A 19,782-nucleotide genomic window follows, 5' to 3' on the forward strand; every position below is an offset into this window, starting at 1 on the left:
TCAGAAAGGGAGGCAGTGGTCCTGGAGAAACAAATATCTCAAGCTGTACGTGGATGGAAATGTTTATTCTGTTCCAGGACATATATTATGCCACACTCATAATGTTTTCACTTCAAGTGCTAGGAGGGGGCAGCCCAGGAGTATTTTTGAAGTTGTGATTCCTCCTTTTTTTTTTCCTTCCAAAATAGCTGACAAATTGCGCGTTCATGGAAAACTGCTGCTAATAACACATACATACAGTAATTAGCATATTCTAAAGAAAACAAAATTCTCTTTTCAGAATATGTTAATGGACTGTAGGGGTAGATTATCTTTGGCAGGAGCACTGCAGAGGTATCCAACAGCAAGCGCAAGGTTGAAAGACTTCCTGGAGTGATTTGCGTAGCCCCTACCACTGACTGTTTCTTGATGAAGATCCAGGGGTGCTCTTTGTCCTATTTACTCCTGGTGTTGTGACCAAATTACTCCCTCAGTTTTTTTGATGCTCCCTTATTTAATGTCATATTATTATCTTTATTTCATAATCACACTGAATGATACTTGTTACTGTATAATGTTCTGTTAAAAGCCAGTATGTCTGAATAGTGTATAGTCTAAAGAAGCAGTAAAGAACAGCCATCAGGGGAGAAATGAGAGAGGTGAGGAAAAAGATCCTATGTACGCAAAACTCGTGAGAATGGCTGCTGATGTTTTTTCCTTTTCATGATAAATACAAGTAAGGAAGAGCTGCCATCACACCTTTTTGCTCTAAATTGAAACTCCTGCATTTTGCAAAAGTGGCTGCGCAGCCTGGTGTGGAAAAGTGTTCCTTCCTGATAGATCAGTGGAAGTAAGTAAGACTTGCCAGACCGAAGCACGCTTTTGCCCTGTAGACTAGAGAGGCTCCTCTTCCCATGAAGGGTTGGAGCAGATGATCTTTGAAGTTTGCTTCCAACTTGGGCTGTTTTATGACTTGGAGAATGTTGGTTCAAATTGGTTAATCTTTTAAATTGATAGGATATAATTTAGTATTCTGATTACAGCCTTATGGTGCTGCCCTCAGTTGAGACTGGGACTCTGGGGGCCTGTCTGGAAGCCCTGGTGTCTATTGAAGGGGACTTCAGTGTGAGGAAGCAAACAAGTGATGCTTTGTTTGGGGGTTGTAGCTGTTGTTGATATTTTTTTGTGGGTTTAGGCCAATAGTGTGTCAAATGTACAAAGTTTAAAAAAAAACCCCAAGCAAACAGCCAAAGCCCACAGTTTTATGAAAATGCTTAAAGTATGTTAAAAAAATAAACAAACCTAACTAAGATTTGATTGAGAAGAGAGACCCATCAACCTTCGGGGCTTGCCAGAGTTAATTCAAGCAGTAGCTGCGAATAGAATATGGATACCCTGCCGGCCTCAACCAGAAAGCCGTCTTTCATCACTTAAAGTACAGATCTAAGTGGGAGTATGGGCCATGGGAGGTGGAAAGACCTAAAAATATTCACACGCAACACCAGATTTTATGTATCTGTATATCTGATATCTGTATCTAGATCTATCTCTGTATATGTGTGTATTTTTAGATAACCATGTATAATCCCACATTATTAATCCTATTGATCAGGGTATGAGTAAGATGAATCCAGTGACAGTTTACAACCTTTTCTTTGTAAGGCGTAAAGGTTACACCTTTTAAAAGATTTCCCCTTTTAAATGATTTCATGAACCTTTTAAGTAAACCCCTCCATTTTTATATACGCCATAGTGATTGCTCTTGTACAGTGCTTTTTTACCTTAAAAAAGCCTCACAAACCAAACGCCCCAGACAAAACCAGAATACTAAAGAAATGGACACTAGCTTTTCTTCTACAATACTAATTTGTTTTTTAAAATTTGGTTGGTTGTTTATTTGTTGGCTTCTTTAAAATCGAATCAAATTTTCTCCAGGCAAATTTTGTTTCTGGGATGTATTTAAAGTGCTGTTGCCTGTGGTCAGAGACTCTGAGAGCACGCTTTTCTTTCCGGTGTGGGATTATTTTAAATTATTATTGCCGTAGCAAAATTAGGAAGTAGAGCCTAAACTGCGCATGCTCTTATTTGTCGGTTGGTTGGTTTAGTTTTATTGCAATTTTCTGCAAATAAGTTCCTGTGGTGGAAATTAAACATTTACTCTTAAACGAACTGCACTCTCATAGGGTGCATCCTATATCTGGAATTGCTATTTGCAAGCTTCTGCCTGTTAAATAAACACTGAACTTCTATCATAAAAGGCATGTATTTCAGAGCTCATTACCACATGGCTTCCACTGGGCTAGTGGATGCTAAAATAAGCCAGGGCGGCCTTGCCTCCAAGCACCTTGCATCCGTTTGGGGAGGGAACGTGGCCCTGAACTCCAACATCAGTGGAGTGGAGCCCCAACCACCAGCCTTTTCCGACATGGCTACTCTGCCAGCAGCCTCAGCCCATGCTGGAGCTTCCTTCCCTGAGAGCTGGGCAACCCACAGGTATGGTGGCAGCAGATGAAACAGCCTGGCTCTCAGATAAATAGTCTGTATTCCAAACCTCCCTGCAATCATCTGTAGTTACAGTCTCAAAGACTGACTGTACTTGCCAATAGGATCTAGCATAATACTGTAGATGTAGATATTCCTAAAGTGTTCACGCCAGTCTGCAAATGCTCGTGTTGCTTGTACCCATTATGTTCAGCTCCCAACTGCTTTATGTCTCTGAATGAAAATAAGTGGATAAACTGGTTAATTTATTTTCGCTAAGCTGACAAACACATTTACCACATTCTTTATGGTGAATTTGTGACTCTGTGTCAGGTTTCTGCATTGCAATATGTTTGTTTAGAAGTATTTATTTTCTGGCAATGCTGACCTACTTGAAATGCTGGGGGGTGCTGCTGTCTCCATTTCTTTTTTCAGCAGCCAGTTGATACCAGCAGAGATCTTTGTACTTCAGCCTCTAAACCTTTGATGACATTTTAGCTCATTACTGTATGTAGGCAGCCACTTTATCCTATTCTAGGTGGGCTCTTGCTTCAATTCAGAGTTAATGGTTACTATTTATTGCATACTTTAAACCTGCACACAGCAAAGTTGCTACGTGCACACAGTGCCTTAGAAAACCCAGAATCCCCAACATGAAGAACGTACTGTCCCTAACCAGGCTGTGCAAAAGTGTGAGTACGTGGGTAATTTACCTGTACCCTGAAGTCACGGGGACAACTTAGATGAAATAACTCAGTGTCCAGCATGACTGAGTTCTAAGATGGGTGACAAATAGTCATAAGGTTCAGAGAAAATAAACCGTGCTGTGCAGCGTGCAAGAGCATCTTAATTCCAGGATGGCTGTGCTGTGATGTTATTGTAGCAGGATGTTTTCTTTTGGGTAAATAATTAGAACTCTTTAGAGCTGCAGATGTGCTGTAGCATTATATATGCTCAGCCACAGACTCCAATCCAGGCTTAAAATATTATAGACAGTTCAGGTGTGACTGGTTTTACGTGGAGCTAATTACCATCACCTTTTTCCTCCTTACTGCCTCATTATTCCACCCCATTCACCCAGCTTTTTTGGCACCGACTCCCATCCCAATTGCTGCTTCAGTCCCCAGGAGTGCACATTGCTGAGGGAGGGAGCATGAAGCAGCCTGAAGGCAAAGGGTATCAAGGAGGCAGCAGCAGAGCAGAGGCATCTCCATTCATCCATGTTATTGTTGCCATGTCCTCATGGAAGTGCTGGTCCTTCACTGGTCACTCTGGGATTAGTGAAGCTCAAAAGTCGTACTGCAGAGTACACATTTTCCTAGATCTCAGTAACCATACTCTAGATCTTGGGTTTGCAAGCAGATATGCGAGGATTTTATGCTGAAACATGTGGTTGGAGGGCTTAGTCTTAACCTGCTACCTCCTACTCACCTGTGGTTCTCTCCCATTTCTAGATGTTGCATTATTATCCTTCTTCTGCTGTCTTGTGGGACCATTTCTGTTTCGCAAAGGGTGCTTCTCAGCCAAGCCTTAAAGGGGTATGCTGGAAGCAGGGTGTAAGACCCATCTCTTGGCTTTCAGGACTTCTAAAATTCAGTGTCTTTGTTAGAGAAGGAAAGCAGTGGGCTTTCTAAGCTCATTCAGGTCCTACTGAGTGACCAATCGATTTTGTGCAATTCTGATTCAAAGCCTCCCTGAGTATTGTTGATACTGGTGTCACAGCCCCTTGGGCAAGGCTGAATGAGGGGCCACCAAGCCTCTGTTCTCTGATTTATTTGTCCTCAGAGATCAGGACATCTCTGTGGGACTTCATCCACATCACAGAGGTTACAGTCCAAAGTGCAAGTCCTTTGCTTTGTGAGTTACTGAACACCATTTCCTAGGCCAACCCTTGCAATTCTTCCCTGTCACTCAGAGACCTCGGCTGATCCCAGGCACAGCACAGCTCTGTGCTGGCACCTCTCCAGGAGAGCCTCCAGCCTCCTCCTCCTCATGGTACAGGAATGGGGATGCATCCTTCCATCTGTGCAGCTCTAGAGATGGGGAAAAGGTGGGAAAGGTGGTGGGATGGTGGGAACAGCCAGCGCAGGACAGGGCACAAGGATGATGTTGTTCACCCTCTGATACTGTTATTGTATAAATACCTAATAATTTCATATCATTTGCATTTGGATATATATGTAAATACAGAGGAAAAAAAAACCCAACAACCTCTGGTTTAGTCCTGCTGAAGAACTAGACATGTTAATTTGAGCCTGCAGCTATCCTCTTTTCAGAACCTGAGCTGGATGAGGCATGTCTGGTGCAGTGTGATCCACCTTTATTGCAGAGTCTTGCATGCTGCCCCCTCCCTCAGGAGAGATGGGCACTTACTTACTGGGGGTTTGGTGTTTTTTCCACGTGGATGCTCTCTGTCTGGTTTGTCAACAGTGAGTCAGGAATCCCAGCTATTCAGTTCATTGCTTGCTAGATCATGCTGAAAAATTGCAAAGAAAAAACTGTGACTCTTTTGAGATGAATAAAGGAATAAATTGTGGATTTTGGTTTTCACGAGATATTTGTCTCTGCTCTCTTTCCATTTTGTACTTTATCTGCAACCCTGATTTCCAATTTTGCCTCCTTTGGGTGATGGACTCCACAGTTTATTCCTACCTTTTATTCTCAGGGCTTAATGCTTTTTTTTTCTTGTATTCTCTTTTCCAACCCTTACAGATCACAGCTCTATTTTGCCAAACATTAACTCTTGAGAAAGTACTTTGGGTGTCCTGCTAAGAGCTGGTGTAGTTTATGATGCAGTTCAGGAGTTTTCTCTCCCTGTTTCATCTTTTCCTTGGACTCTGCTGGCCTCCCAACTGCTGCTGTGGCTTTTGTTGCCCATCAAGGAGTTGCTGCTTTCCCCCAAGCATCCCCCAAGTGCGTTGGCTTCTTGGCTGCAGGTTGCCGTTGTGTACATCTGTATTGTGTGTCACTTTTGGTTTCTGCGGTTGGAGCGGGGATAGAACAACCATGAATATGATGCCTGTGCTCCTCGTAAAAATACAGAGAATCTTTCTTAATTACACACTGAACTAAAGCTCTGCCCTGCCATGCAGAGCTCTGGCTCACCGTATGCTTTGGTAATCACTATATGCTGCCGTGTTTCTACGTGGTATCTTCACAGACAGTAGCTCCATTGAGTTCAAGGGACTGCTTGCCTAGTAAGAAGAAGGAAACTATAATGGAAGCACGCCCTATTGAACTCATTGAATTTATGTAGTACTTAGAAAACCACCAGATCTTTGTGGAAAATTACAGAATATAACATGAACCAATAGCCAAGCATTTTCAGTCTCCTCAGGGAAATCGTGGAAAGTTGCTGTGCTGCTAGTTTGAAATTTATGATCCTGTAGGCTTGTACTTGGACCAAAAAGATGAAAGAGAGTTGGTGTGTTGGAACAGCCTGAGGGAATTTTGCAGGAATTGCGTGCCACCAAATCTGAAGCTGATTGAAGGTCTGGCTCTGAATTTTTGCAAACTCTTCAAATGGAAAAACAAGATACATCTGGCACATCGTTGAGTCTGTTTCGGTTCGGCAAGTAATTCTGTAGCTTTATGCTCTTGAAAGTGTGACAGTTATGAATCTCCTCTCCTCACAGTTTGGCCTTTGGGCTGTAAGTGTGTGTGTGATTCATTATCAAAGGCACAAGTGGGTTTTGGTGATTTTTTCCCCTCCAGTGTTCCTGTTTTGGAAAGTGTGAAAGTTATATGGTCAGTCCAAATATGCTCTAGAAGTCTCCAATATGGTCTAGAAGTGCTCCAAAATGAAATCTTTTTTAAAGACATGCATTTATTAAATGGATAATGACTGCTGAGCTTGAAATGCAAAGACTAAAGAATTTTTTTTTAAGATTTAAAAAGTCTGAAAGATCTATTGGCATGGACAGTTGATTGTATCAAGCATTTTCTAGAGTCTTCTAAATTGTCCTTAATATATAAAGAAACAGCTGGAATTCTGGATCCCTGTTCATGCAGACTCCTAGAATTTGTCAGTAAAGTGTGATTGAAAATATCATTCAATAGCTTTATTTGAGTATTTTCACATGTTGCACCATTTTATGCAAGATGCTGTACAAGAATTCACTGCTGCTTTTTGTCACTGAGGCTGCTGTGTCTCAGCGCTGAGCCTCAGCATCTCCAATAGAGCACATGCACTTGAAATGCCAATTTGAAACAAGGTATTTATTCTCCAGAAGTCAGTTTGTTTTTTCTCAGGTCTTCCCTAGTTGCCCATCCAGCTGCATATGAGCACAGGTATTTGATCTGGGAACATTTCAGTCCCAAGAGAGGTTTTAATTAATTAATAAAGAATACATAAATATTTACATAATTGTGATTTGGACACCAAAGGCCTGTAGATTTAAGAATAGCTTGGGCTTCTTTGGCAGAGCACTTCAACATAAATGTGACTAGTCATTAAATAATGGTAAGAAATGGAACAATAAAACTTCCGTGCCTATTTTTCACCCCAGAAGAGTGAAAGAAAATGGCAAATGATTCAGTGTTTTTCATAGATGTCAGAAACTGGACAGGATCCAAACACTGGTTCAGCAAATATTTATGAAATGGTATCTAAACCATTAACTGTTCTTATCTGAAATGTACTTGTGCAATCTGTTTCTTCTGCTTCATACTCCGTATCCAAAGGTGGGGGAGGAAAAGGCATGTTTTTGAGGTAGAATTTGTGCTAAATTAGACTTTGAGACCAGAACCAGTCTTGACGATTAATTGTTTTAAAAAACGCCGTAATGTGTCTGAGTGATTCTTGAAACTGGCTACACCGCACTTGACCCATGTGAGTGATTGGAAAGAGATGATTTAGGGATATGGGACATTTTTCTGGCTGTCAATACCCCTTTTTATTTGAACTGATCTCGAATCAGAATAATCCTTTTAAGTCAGCTATACAGGGAAACATCTGAGATGAACCTTGTTTTGCATTCTGGCTTGTAGGAGAACCTCTTTTATTCCAAGATGAATTCAGTCTTCCCTTTTGTCCCCTCTTAGTCAACCACAGATACCTTCCTTTCTTCTACAACTGAAGTAGGTGAGGCACAGATGTGTTTTGCTTGCTCCAGCTGGTTGACTGGTTTCTCTGGTACCTTTGAAACAGAAATTAAGACTAAGTTTGTTTGTTTTCCTAAATGATTTGTATGTCCTACCCGCATAAAATATTCAGCTGGGGAAAACCGTTCTAAATGCTGAATATTTCTGTGTTAAAAAGGGCTGCCACTGAGCTTGCCTTAAAATGGTTCAGGTAATAGCTGCCGTTTGTGAGTGAACAGTACATACCATTTTCAGCTTTTTTGTTCTGAAGAAACTTGTTTTATCAGATGCACTTAGCAGGCCAAGGGAGGGGAGGGCAGCAGTCATTTCCTAGGGCGTGCTCTCTGCCTGGTACACGGGGGGTATCAGCTGGACATCACCTCTTTTGCTGCTGAGCAAAACATACTGCCCTGCTTCAGTGACATTTATTATTTCTTTTAGACAGATTTAAGTGTGGTGTTGCTTCCAGTCAGTTGCAAAAGGGTGCAGGGTCCTGCAATGAATAGGATAAATAGTGATATGAAAGCCCAGCCTGCCTTTCTGTAACAGTTTAGTGACAGGCAGCCATTACTTAAAGCAAACCCTCCATGTTAGAGTGTTTCAATACATCATCACAAATATGATTTTGAAATGACCACGAAAGGATTGGCAGTAATTCATGGCTCAGGACCTGGATGCCTGTTTCTTCAGAGAGGTGTCACTTCATTGCATGAGTAGTTCAATGCCTGTTGTTAAAGTACAAGAAACTCTGGAGGTGATCTTTCTGCTTTTTGTCCTCATGTCATCTTTATTCTACCAGAGGTCACCTCATCTGTGACAGCCTTCAAAACCATCTTGGCTAAGGATATGGCCTTGTGGTCTGGGGGGTGATTCCATTGCCAGTAAAGGATACTATGAGATTGGTTGGTAGAATAATCAAAGCTGAATGTGATTATAAAGAGGGATTTGCCAATAGCAAATAAAACTAAAACAAGAGGCAATATAGGCCCACTGCTGAACGAAGTGGGTACCCTGGAGACAGAGGATATAAAGAAGGCAGAGGTGCTGAATGCCTTCTTTGCCTCTGTCTTTACTCCTGCAGACTCTCGCCGAGGGCCCCGGATTTCTATAGCCCCAGAAGGAGTCAGGACAAAGGAGGAGTTTGCTTTGGTAGATGAGGATTGGGTTAGGGATCAGCTATGCAAACTGGACATCTGTAAATCGATGGGTCCGGATGGAATGCACCCACGGGTGCTGAGGGAGCTGGCGGAGGTCATTGCTAGGCCACTCTCCATCATCTTTGGTAAGTCGTGGGAAACGGGCGAGGTGCCTGAGGATTGGCGGATGGCAAAGGTCACACCAATCTATAAGAAGGGCAAGAAGGAGGACCCGGGTAATTATAGACCGGTCAGCCTTACCTCCATCCCTGGAAAGGTGATGGAACAACTTATTCTTGACTCCATCACTAGGCATATCAAGGATGAGGGGGTCATTAAGAACAGCCAACATGGTTTTATGAGGGGGAAGTCATGTATGACCAACCTTATAGCCTTCTATGAGGAAGTGACTAGGTGGAGGGATGATGGTAGAGCGGTAGATGTAGTTTTTCTTGATTTCAGTAAGGCATTTGATACTGTCTCCCACAGCATCCTCACAGATAAGCTAAGGAAGTGTGGGCTTGACGATCAAGTAGTGAGGTGGATCGAGAACTGGTTGAGAGGAAGAAGGCAGAGAGTTGTGGTCAATGGCGCAGAATCTAGCTGGAGGTCTGTGACTAGTGGAGTTCCTCAGGGGTCGGTGCTGGGACCGGTGCTGTTTAATATTTTCATCAATGACCTGGATGAGGGAACTGAGTGCACCCTCAGCAAGTTTGCTGATGACACAAAACTGGGAGGAGTGGCTGACACACCAGAGGACTGTGCTGCCATTCAGCGAGACCTGGACAGGCTGGAGAGTTGGGCGGGGAGAAACTGGATGAAATTTAACAAGGGCAAGTGTAGAGTCTTGCATCTGGGGAAGAACAACCCCATGTACCAGTACAGGTTGGGGGGTGACCTGCTGGAAAGTAGTGAACGGGAAAGGGACCTGGGGGTCCTGGTGGATAGGAGGATGACCATGAGCCAGCAATGTGCTCTTGTGGCCAAGAAGGCAAATGGCATCTTAGGGTGCATTAGAAAGGGAGTGGTTAGTAGGTCAAGAGAGGTTCTCCTCCCCCTCTACTCAGCCTTGGTGAGGCCGCATCTGGAATATTGCGTCCAGTTCTGGGCCCCTCTGTTCAAGAAGGACAGGGAATTGCTTGAAGGAGTCCAGCGCAGAGCCACAAAGATGATTAAGGGAGTGGAACATCTCCCTTATGAGGAGAGGCTGAGGGAGCTGGGTCTCTTTAGCTTGCAAAAGAGGAGACTGAGGGGTGACCTCATCAATGTTTACAAATATGTGAAGGGTAGGTGTCAGGATGATGGAGCTAGGCTTTTTTCAGTGATATCCAGTGATAGGACAAGGGGCAATGGGTGTAAACTGGAACATAGGAAGTTCCACGTTAACATCAGGAAGAACTTCTTTACTGTAAGAGTGACAGAGCACTGGAACAGGTTGCCCAGGGGGGTTGTGGAGTCTCCTACACTGGAGATATTCAAGGCCCGCCTGGACAAGTTCCTGTGTGATGTACTGTAGGTTACCCTGCTCTTGCAGGGGGGTTGGACTAGATGATCTTTTTAGGTCCCTTCCAACCCTTGGGATTCTGTGATTCTGTGATTCTGTGAAGTAATACTTGATTAAGAAGAAAATGGGGCTCCTCCCATCCCTCAGCTCCTACTGGTAGAGGCTGCTTTGCTCTGCTAGCACTTGCTCTCGTGGTACCCATTCAAAATCTGCTGTTGTCTTTATTTTTGATTGTAATGTTATACTTTGTTCTTAGACACTGTGTTTTTCCAGTGAGGTCTTTATAGCAAATTACAAAGTCAGTTAAGTCTTCCCCTGTTCATGCTGCAGGTGGGAAAACTAAGCCCAGAGAAATAATGTGACTTTTGTACAGCCACAAAGTGGACTTGTGGTTAAGTGGGGAGCAGGGCTGTTACAGTGCGGCAGACACTCCAGCAGTTGGAAATGCATCTGCTGCTCTGTGCTGCCTTCCCTATATATTCAATAGCGATGCAGACGCAGTCTTGGTTATCTGAAACTTCTGCTGCTATTGAAAACAGGATCTTTTTTTCTTCTGATCACATTAAAAACATCTGTGGTTATTTGAACTCTCCAACTTCCCTGGTGTACCCGAAACATTTAGCTAATGCATCCAATACGGTGCTTAATTACCTGCTTGTACCATCCGTGTGCGTCGCTGGCCCCAGTCAGAGTTAATGTGGCAGGTTGCTGCAGTCATGTAATCGAATCTTGCAATGTCTAAAGCATTTTTGGCAGGGAGCCTGCAGCGAGGGAGAAAACCATCGCCTGCCTTCTCCTGCGATACCTACGGCTTCTGCCGTGCTCTCACAGCGCCGTGATGGGAAGAAGGAACACACCCAGCCCTGGTCCCCATCTGTTGCAGCATCGGGTTCAGTAGCAGAGCCTGAGATGTTTAAATGCGCTTGCCTTTAGGGAAAAGCTTTGAATGCAGTTCTTCAATGGACATTTCCAGCCAGACTGCAGGATTTTTCAGAGCTGTAAGTCAGAATGGGGCTCGATTATATGTGGGTTTCTTTGGATTTAAATTCTTATTTTTCAGTTTATTGATCTTAGCAGGGGAGTAGGTTTTGCATTTATTTAGGTGGATGCCCGAGTGCACTGCAGGACTGTGCTGAGAGGCAGGCATTCTTCAGGCGGTGTAAGAGATGCATGGTTCTCAGATATTTTTTTTTTCATTGTGTTTTGTCTCTTTTGTGTATGCATGGCTGGCACCGGGCTGCTGTCCTGTTTTTAGAGCATTTAATTACAATAGATACTCCGAGGCTGAACAACATGTTCTTTTATCTAGTTAAAGAATGTAGCTTGGGGTTTTTATTTTTTCCTTGCATAACTTTTCCTTAGTGTTTTGGAAAGAGAGATTATTTTCTGGGGGGTGTTTGTTTAATTTCAGCCTAAACCCATCTGCTGTCTGAATCCTGCAATGCCTGGCTTCTCATACTGCTCATCTCAGAGCAGCCTGAACTGCTGGGCAACTAATTGCCACGGCCAGTCATTGCAAACCCCGAATCATAGGTTTTCAGGAACTCCAGTTTTGCTTATTGATTTTGATATTTGATGAGATGTGTCAGTATAAAGAGGTGTATTACAGAGTTCATATGTTTCTCTTGCATTTTTTTCTTTCTGTTACCAGGATTAATGTTGAGTACATGCAATTTGTGCTGCAATTAATAGACCTGTGGGATAATAAATACCCCTTAAAGACAAGGATTAGCCTTTCCTGGGATCAGACCTGAAGCCTGAAGGGTTTAAAGGTGCTTCATTAGTGGGGTGATGGGAGGGGTTTGGTGAATAGCAACTGAAATTTGTGCTAGTAAAGGATGCAGAGTATTCTGCCAGCATCTGGTGTGTTTTGCTTGTTGGTCACTGTGGTTTAGCTGCTGCTATAGGCCACAGGAGAGATTGGGGTATCTGCCTTTGGGGAAGAGATTTCACCCTCAGCTCTATCTTCTCTGTGGGCTGAAGAGTCAGGAGTCTGGGGGAGGCTGGAAAGCAGAGGCTGCATGGACTTCAAGCAGCCTTGGGTGGTGTGAGAAACCTGAAATTGGGAGTGGCGGGGGAGAAACCTGGTGAAATTTGGAGTCTGGGGGCCAGGAGCATGTGTCAGAAGAGGGAATGACGGGCAGGAGGGTGAAATGGATCCTGCTGACAGGGGGCCAACCCTTAATCCAATGGGAGGCAATGGGAAACCCAGCAAAAGAGAACTCTAGTACTCAACTTAGTCCCTTTTTTTTATTACTAGGAGTGGAACAAAACCGTATTTATTTTGAAAAATGCCACAGTTTGAAATAAGCATAAAACACACACACCCCCCCCCCCCCAAACCCACCCTGTCAATCTGTACTGCAATGTCTGACACTCAGCAAAAGGAAATTAGGAGAATAAAAGCAATATCAGTGCAAACCTTTAAAGGCAAATGCGGAAGTGGTGGAAATCACTTCTAGCCAGAGTTTGCTTCAGGTAGCAAAGAGCCACCGGTTTTCCAGCAGGTGGAGAAAATCCCCGTGTTGTTTTGGTGTGTTTGGCCACCGAGCAGGTTGAGTGACAAGCTGAGCTGAAGCTAAGAGATATTTAATGATCTTAAAATATATAAGAAATGGCAGAGCTGTAAGAGCTTGTTATCATGTCTATATACACACGTTATATGACTGTATATATTTGCCATATATAGTCTCCTATATGAGAGCTATATGTGTAATGTAAAAAATGTGTAAAAAAAAAAAAAAAGTATAAATTGTTCTGTGAGATGAGCACTAGCATGTCTACATCTGGGAGGACAGAGTCACCAGTGAAATCTGTTTCTCACCATCACTGCTTGAAGTTATACCTATTTTTGCTTTTAGAAGTCATACGTATTTGGTAAACTTAACCTCTTGCTCTGATGTAAAAGACACTTTTCTAGTGGGTATATAAAGATTTCTGGTGACTGGTTGCAGCTCTAAGTGTGATTTCTATGCCTAATAGAGCTCAAAGTAAGTGTTACTTAAACTTGGATTTAAACACATGCTAACAGTTGTACATCTACTCAATATGTATAGATAGAAATTGACATTCTTGATGAGAAAAAAATAACCAATATTTTTTTAGAGCCGTATTACTTGCATGAACTTGGTTTTGGTAGTAAGGAAAAGTCAGTGCTTTTCTATTAAAATAAAAATAAAAAGCAAAGCAAGACTACAAAATGTTGTTCTGAATCTAAGTTTCCTGCTTGTGGTTTTAATTCACTTTGAGAAAAAAAATGGCTTTGTTGTCTTTTGCCTAGTTTCGCTTCCTGCTTGGGTGCAGGTTTGTTCTGTGGGAGGTTTTTGGTGGTGCTCCTTGGCAGGGCAGGTGTCCATACTCTAGTGAGCCACAGTTGGAGGTTCTCCCTGCACCTTAGTTTGGTAATGCCAGTGAGAGTGTTATTTTTTTGTGACAAACGGGTTTGGACTGTCTGCCACATGGCTTGGAGCAACAGCCAGTTATAAAATGGCCTCTCCCACGCCAGGCTCATACTCTGCCCATCTGTCACTGTGTCCAGGGTGTCCTGCTAACTTGGAAATGTCTCACTTACTCTCCAAGCAAGATCAAATGTTTCTTGACACATTTTGATGCACACACTGCCAGCCAAACCAAATGCAGATTTGCCTGTTTCAGCTCATCAGTGTCTACTGGGTTTCAAAACCATTGTGTAGAACAGAAATGACTTTTGACAATGTGTGTATGTAGGGATCGAGTGCACGTTTTCAAGTGAATTTACCCGAATGTGTTTTTGCTTGTCTTTTGCCATGGCATGTTTAGAGAGTTCCATTGTAATCATGATTCTCAAGTGCACATATAAAGAATAAGGTGGTTAGGATCAGAAAAGTCTTTCTAAAGGAACCACAAGTGAATATGGCTCATTTGTAAGGGTTTATTTTTTTTGTATCCTGCACTGAATCTAAACTAGGAATAAATTCTGGAGAAAAAAAAACAACAATAAACAAGTAGATACTGATGAAAGCCGTAGTCTTTAGAAGAGGCCTGCAATTTATTTTGGGAAATACCTATCCTAAAATTTTAGCACTGTATGTACAGTAATTAGATAAAAACCTCAGTGTGTGTTATTTCCATCCTGCCCTTTCCATATAACACTTATTTCCCAACTGGACCCACTGTGAAAACTTATTTTCAGTGATAGCTCTTTCAAGCGAGAGTGAGTAAACTCTTTGTTGTGTTCTTCCATTTGGCTCATTGTTCAGATGGGTAAATATTTTCTTCCAGAGGTGGTCATTGGTGGCTTTTAACACCTTTTTCCAAGCAGAACTACAGTACATTTTGAAGAACATGTCTTGAGACAGCCTTAACAAGTGTCCAGGGCTTGATGTGAGAAGACCATATCAAGTGGTCACGCTCGGTGCAAGGTAGAAATGCAAGGTACGCTATCCTTTCGACATTTCACTTAGATTGTGCCAATTCTCTTAAGAAACATGTTTCTTAAGAAACAAGAGGTTTTATTGCTGGCCTGTTTTCTTAAAATTTAAATTCTAGTTGTTTCAATTGGACACAGTGGCTTCTTCACTTCAATTAATGCTTGCCCAGTCAAAGAGTTAACCCTGCTTTATACACAGCAGCCAAAGCTGTGTAAAGAAAATGCCCATCTTAGTAACGCTTAGAAATGCCAACAGAACTTAGGACCTCATTGCGCTGCCCATTGTATGTATGCCTATGATGTGTCTAGACTGCAAGTAAAGACGTGATTGAAGCTGGGCTTAAATTAGCTCGGCTGAGTTCTGACAGCCGGTGGAAGCGAGGAGTGAGCTAAATTGCTGGAGTATTTACTCAGCCTCCCATGGGGGTTTTGCAGCCTACGCTAACCCATGTGTTGTCATGGCTACACTTTTATCAGTGCTGTATGGAGCTGGGTGAAAGTGAGCTGGTGTAAACCACGCTTGTGACTGCCGGGTAGACATGCCAGTAGTAAGTAGCAATCTCTTGTTGTGATAGCTTGCTTTCTAAATTAGAGAAGGAAAATATGTGATTTTATTCCCACTTTATAGGCAGCAAAGAGGGAGAGGTAAGAGGCAGTGTTCATTAATCCTATGCCGAATCAACCACAGTTTATGCAAGTTGTATAGCTGTTTCTATACCAGGGAAATGGGAGCAAATTGCCCATTGGACATGCTGGCTTTTCCCTGCTCTCTAGGCTGGACAAAAAGTATGGGGTAGATCAGTAGTGGTTTGGATGGTTGAAGTTAGGTGAGAAGGTACCTTACGCTTGATGCCTTCCCAGAGGTATACCAGACAACCAGGGCAACCAGTGAAAGTCTCATCACTCAAGTGCATCCGTGAAGCTATTCTGGACTGGATGTGTGGTTTGTAAAGCAATTTGGATTCCCACAGGCTGAATTATGTAATGTAATTTATTAGTATTGCATGGCACCACTAACTGGAAAAAATAATAACGATACCAGATCTCGGTATCTCTCGGCTCAAATCCACCCTTGGGACCTGAAGGACATACAAAATGAATTTAGGGCAGAGTACTGTACTATGACTGTGACATTTTCTGGATTATCTGAGAATTAGAGCTTGCTTTTGTCCTTGAGGATTTATTATGTTGCCAGCTTCAGCAAAATATACCTTCATATATGGAGTTTGGAAGGTGAAGAATGAGGACATCCATTCTTTTGGGAAAAGTAAAAAAGAATTGTTTAGCCTAAGAAATAAAGCGCATTGTGTGTCTTGGCTTCCTTTACCTGTGGTGCTAAAACTGGGAAAAGCTATGGCAGAGTGACTCTAAACTTTGTAGACATGAAATTGTTCTCTGAAGCTGCAAGTGATGTAGGAAAATGCAGCAGGAAAGCATCAAGAGTGGAATTTTCTCTTGTTATAGGCTACGTGTGTTGTCCCCTTTGACTTCCCATTCAGGTTTCCGGCACACCAAGCACAGAGCCATCCTCTTCTTCCTTTCCTTGACCAATTTTCTCTTTGCTTCTTTTATTTTTGTTTTTATTTTTTTTTTTTTTGGTGTTTTTTGGGGGGGTTGTTTGGTTTTTTTTGAGGTACTACTTGATCATAGGAGGTCCCTCACTTACCCAGCTTTGCAGCTATGAGCTTTCTTCTAATTGTTAAGATTATTCACGCTTATTAACTGAGAAGAATGTAAAGAGGAGGCAATAGGCAGCTCTCTTCCTAAATGCACTGAACTGGAAAAAAATAGTTGCAGTTCAACTATTTATAGCAGAGATGTTCTGCCTGGTGTGAATTTCACCTTTTGTAGTCATACATACACAAAGGAGAACCCTGCAAGTCCTTCTCACATGAGACCATGGAGTCAAAATCAGTTCTGATTTTGTTTTGTTTTGTTTTGCTCTTCCCTGAGGAAATGATTTTCAAAGAGATCTGGCCTATGGAGAGTGGAGAAAAACACAAAAATGCGAAACACAGTGACTTTAAAGTAGCTGAAGTGTAGAGATGATTTAGAAAGCCTCATGATGATCCTTCTTTGAATCCCCTTCAGATTGCCCCCATGCTGCAGCGACTCAAGTGTTTTTGTTACATTATGGCAAAATCATCTTTTGTTCCCTGGGGTTCTGCTATTTCACTGTGGCTGAAGATATGTTTTATAGCAAATGCGTGCATTTCTCTGCAAATACATTAGGATCCTGTGTCTTGTTTATGTAAGGCAAATATGTAAGTATTGGAAAGCAATTCTGTTGGCACGGAGTATGTGCCATCTGAAGGTAGCATTTCCAGTCTCCTGCAGTCCTTCTCTAGAGTCGTGTCTTTGATTGTTTCTTAATTTCCTCATCACTCATCTGACCACATTTTCCAGGTCTGAGGTATGTTATCTTCTGCTTTCACCTTGTGTTTCTTAACTTTGGGTGCTTCTTGGAGGAAACGACTCACCAGAGAAAAGTTTTCTTCAGCAGAGCAGGCAGGAATAGCACTTAACGTTGAGTTTGTATGTGGATCGTGGTGTCACGGGGAATACTGAGAATTTTGTTTTCCTCCCTGACTTGCTTTCTCTGCTGTTCTCTCACTTTCTCCTTTTTTTTTTTTTTAATGGCATTTTGCTATTTACACGTTTGCTAGGTTGTCCATCTGCCGTTGTAATAAACATGCTGCCAGTCACCGTGCTGTGTGGTTTGTGGTGTGAAGGAGCTGACAAACCAGGCTGTCGTGTACATGGGGATCGTATTCAGGCTTTGTCAGAGAGCCCTCGTGATGGTTCATGACTCATTGATGAAGTGGAGAGCAGTACCCTTCATCACAGCATTCCCATACAGCCCTGAGCTCTCGGGACAATATAGGCATTATGGGGCTCCAGGCAGAACTGATTGCATCCCACCCAAAACTATCTGTGCACAGCTCCTCTGCAAAGGCTGAATCACCAAGAAGATATGATGGTGTTTCCTGGCAGGAGAGCACGGCGCTTGAAAGAAAATTCTATATTTTCCATGAACAGTGTAGGAATGTGTTCTAGTGGTTTAAGTCTGAGATTGAGAACAAACCAAAAAAAACAATCCACAGCTTGGCAGTTTTTGTTGATGAACCTTATCTACAGCCTCAGAAGGCGAATTTTCTGTAGACTGCTGGACACAAATGCCTGTCAGGAGCAGTCAGAAGGGTTAGAGATGAAGAATGGTGTGCAAGAGGCTGCCTGGATCCCATGATCATGATAACTTGGGAAGAACTGCTTGGAAGACAATTATTTACTGGGAAATATCAAGGACTTCCTAATTTCCTGGCTCTGCCCATCCCCTTGAAATTCTTAGTTTTAGCAGCTCTTTCTGACCAAGTGGTGGCAATCCAGGCCAGGTGCTCTATGGGTGAGAACAGGGGAGAAAAGGCTTCAGTAGCTCTTTAGCACTTTGCCTGTTTCCTTGTTACAGCCGAAAGAAACGTCTGTAAATTACACGTAGGCTGGTTTTCTTATGCAAAGCTTCATATAAACTTTTCATATATTGTTTTTTGATATAGGACATTGAATAATCACCAGGTGGGTGGGGATTTTCACATGCTGAGATCTGGGTTGGATTTCAGCCAGCCATTACTCCCTAGTCTTTTATATTATGCGTCTTTGGGACTGAAAATTTCCCATTTCTTCCAGGCACATCGTTTAGGGTGATTCACCACCTGTTATATCAAATGTGATGCTGTATCCATCTTGACATTGAAGTGCACACAAGCTGGTCCTGCATAGCCACCTGGGTGACTCCTGGACCATGCTGCTTCTAGCATCTTCATGCTGCAGACAAAATCAAGTCCCTGAATATCTCATTTCTACCCTCTCAAACTCTCCAGACCCATTCAATTGTTCTTCTTTAGTACAAACAGCCTTAAAAGTAAAGTCAAATAAACAAATTGCAATAGCCTTGTGAAGTACAAAGCTGGCTTGCATAAATCTAACCCAGCTTTGTACATCTGTTACTGCCCACTCCCATTGAGTCATACTGAGACTTAGTCACCAGCATCCTCAGTCTCACAGTACGACTTACATATCTGTCTCCAAAATGCATGCTGCAGTCTAGATGGCATGGGGGAGGGAGAAAAGCAAAGCAGTGAACAACCTACTCCTGAAGGAATAAAGCAATGTTAGCAAGTCTTATTATACTATACTCTGACTAGTATATCTGAACAACATAAACAAAAGGGCAGAAATTCCTTTGTGTATCAGTGCTGAATCTTTCCTTGTGCAATAATTGAGTGGTTTGATATAAATTCCCCAAGGCTCCTAGATAGGATTGTTCTCAAAAAGAAAGAAAATTTTCTATTCAGTCAGAGCTACAAAGCTATGTCCCCTGTTCCACAGAGTTCAGACTTTGGATTCTGTTCACAGGCTATTAGCATATGTAGTATATTTGCTATTCAGAGTTTTACATAGGCTTGTAATATGTACGAATCCGAGGTTGATATAAAAAAAAAATCTGCTGCTGTGCAGACTGAGATGAAAGAAACCGTTCACAGCCAATGTTAATAAAAATCCTGGCTTTTTTTGTCCTTGGTAGGATGGTTGAAGGGCTCACAGCTCAGTAACATCAGCAGAGGAGGAGACCCCAAGAGCTCTGTTAAGATGGGATGCTGAGGAGTGCAGCTTTTAGCAATGTTTTGTGAGACCAGGGCTGTTGTCAGCACTCAGCTTGATTTCTTTGTATCTTGTTTTCTTTGTTTATTGTATTAAAAGAGCTGTCTCCCCATATTGAAAAGCTGTCTTAGTAAAGCATCACCTCCTGCTTGAGTTGTGTTGTGAGAAGAAACTGTAATGTCTGGCAGGCGTTTCACAGCCTTAAATTTGGTGCAATCCTAGCACATATATAGAACACAGTAAAGCAGAAAAATAATGTTTCTAGGTGATACCATCAGTAGTTAGGACTGTGTGATGCTGCCTACACTAGGACTCTGAAGTTGCTTATAGCTGAGGAACCCAGCCTTCCAGCAGAGGGAGGCTATGGGGCTACTGTGAAGATATTCTGACCTGAGTCGCCCCTGAAACATGGCCAAAGAGTTGGCCATGTTCATGGGGCATAGACCCACCACTATGAGCACAGATTTCACATGACCATGTTGCTTATGTCCATGCCTTGCATTTGAAGGGACAGTTGTGAAGGATGGTAGCAG

At 42.6% G+C, this 19,782-nt stretch overlaps 1 protein-coding gene across 7 annotated transcripts in view; it reads left to right on the forward strand.

Annotated features, from left to right (window-relative positions):
- Positions 1–19,782, forward strand: part of PRKAG2 (protein kinase AMP-activated non-catalytic subunit gamma 2) — a 223,743-nt gene that overhangs the window by 42,978 nt on the left and 160,983 nt on the right. Inside the window, exon 1 of one of the 7 annotated variants that reach the window (XM_065666840.1) lies at positions 11,120–11,180. The exons of the other annotated variants lie outside the window; for them this stretch is intronic. Coding sequence (XP_065522912.1) covers positions 11,142–11,180 — 39 coding nt within the window. The 5' untranslated portion in view covers positions 11,120–11,141. Of the gene's footprint in view, positions 1–11,119; positions 11,181–19,782 lie in introns of those variants that run through there. 7 annotated transcript variants of the gene reach the window in all.

Source organism: Lathamus discolor, chromosome 2 (genome assembly GCF_037157495.1).
Source record: "Lathamus discolor isolate bLatDis1 chromosome 2, bLatDis1.hap1, whole genome shotgun sequence".
Lineage (NCBI taxonomy): Eukaryota > Metazoa > Chordata > Aves > Psittaciformes > Psittacidae > Lathamus > Lathamus discolor.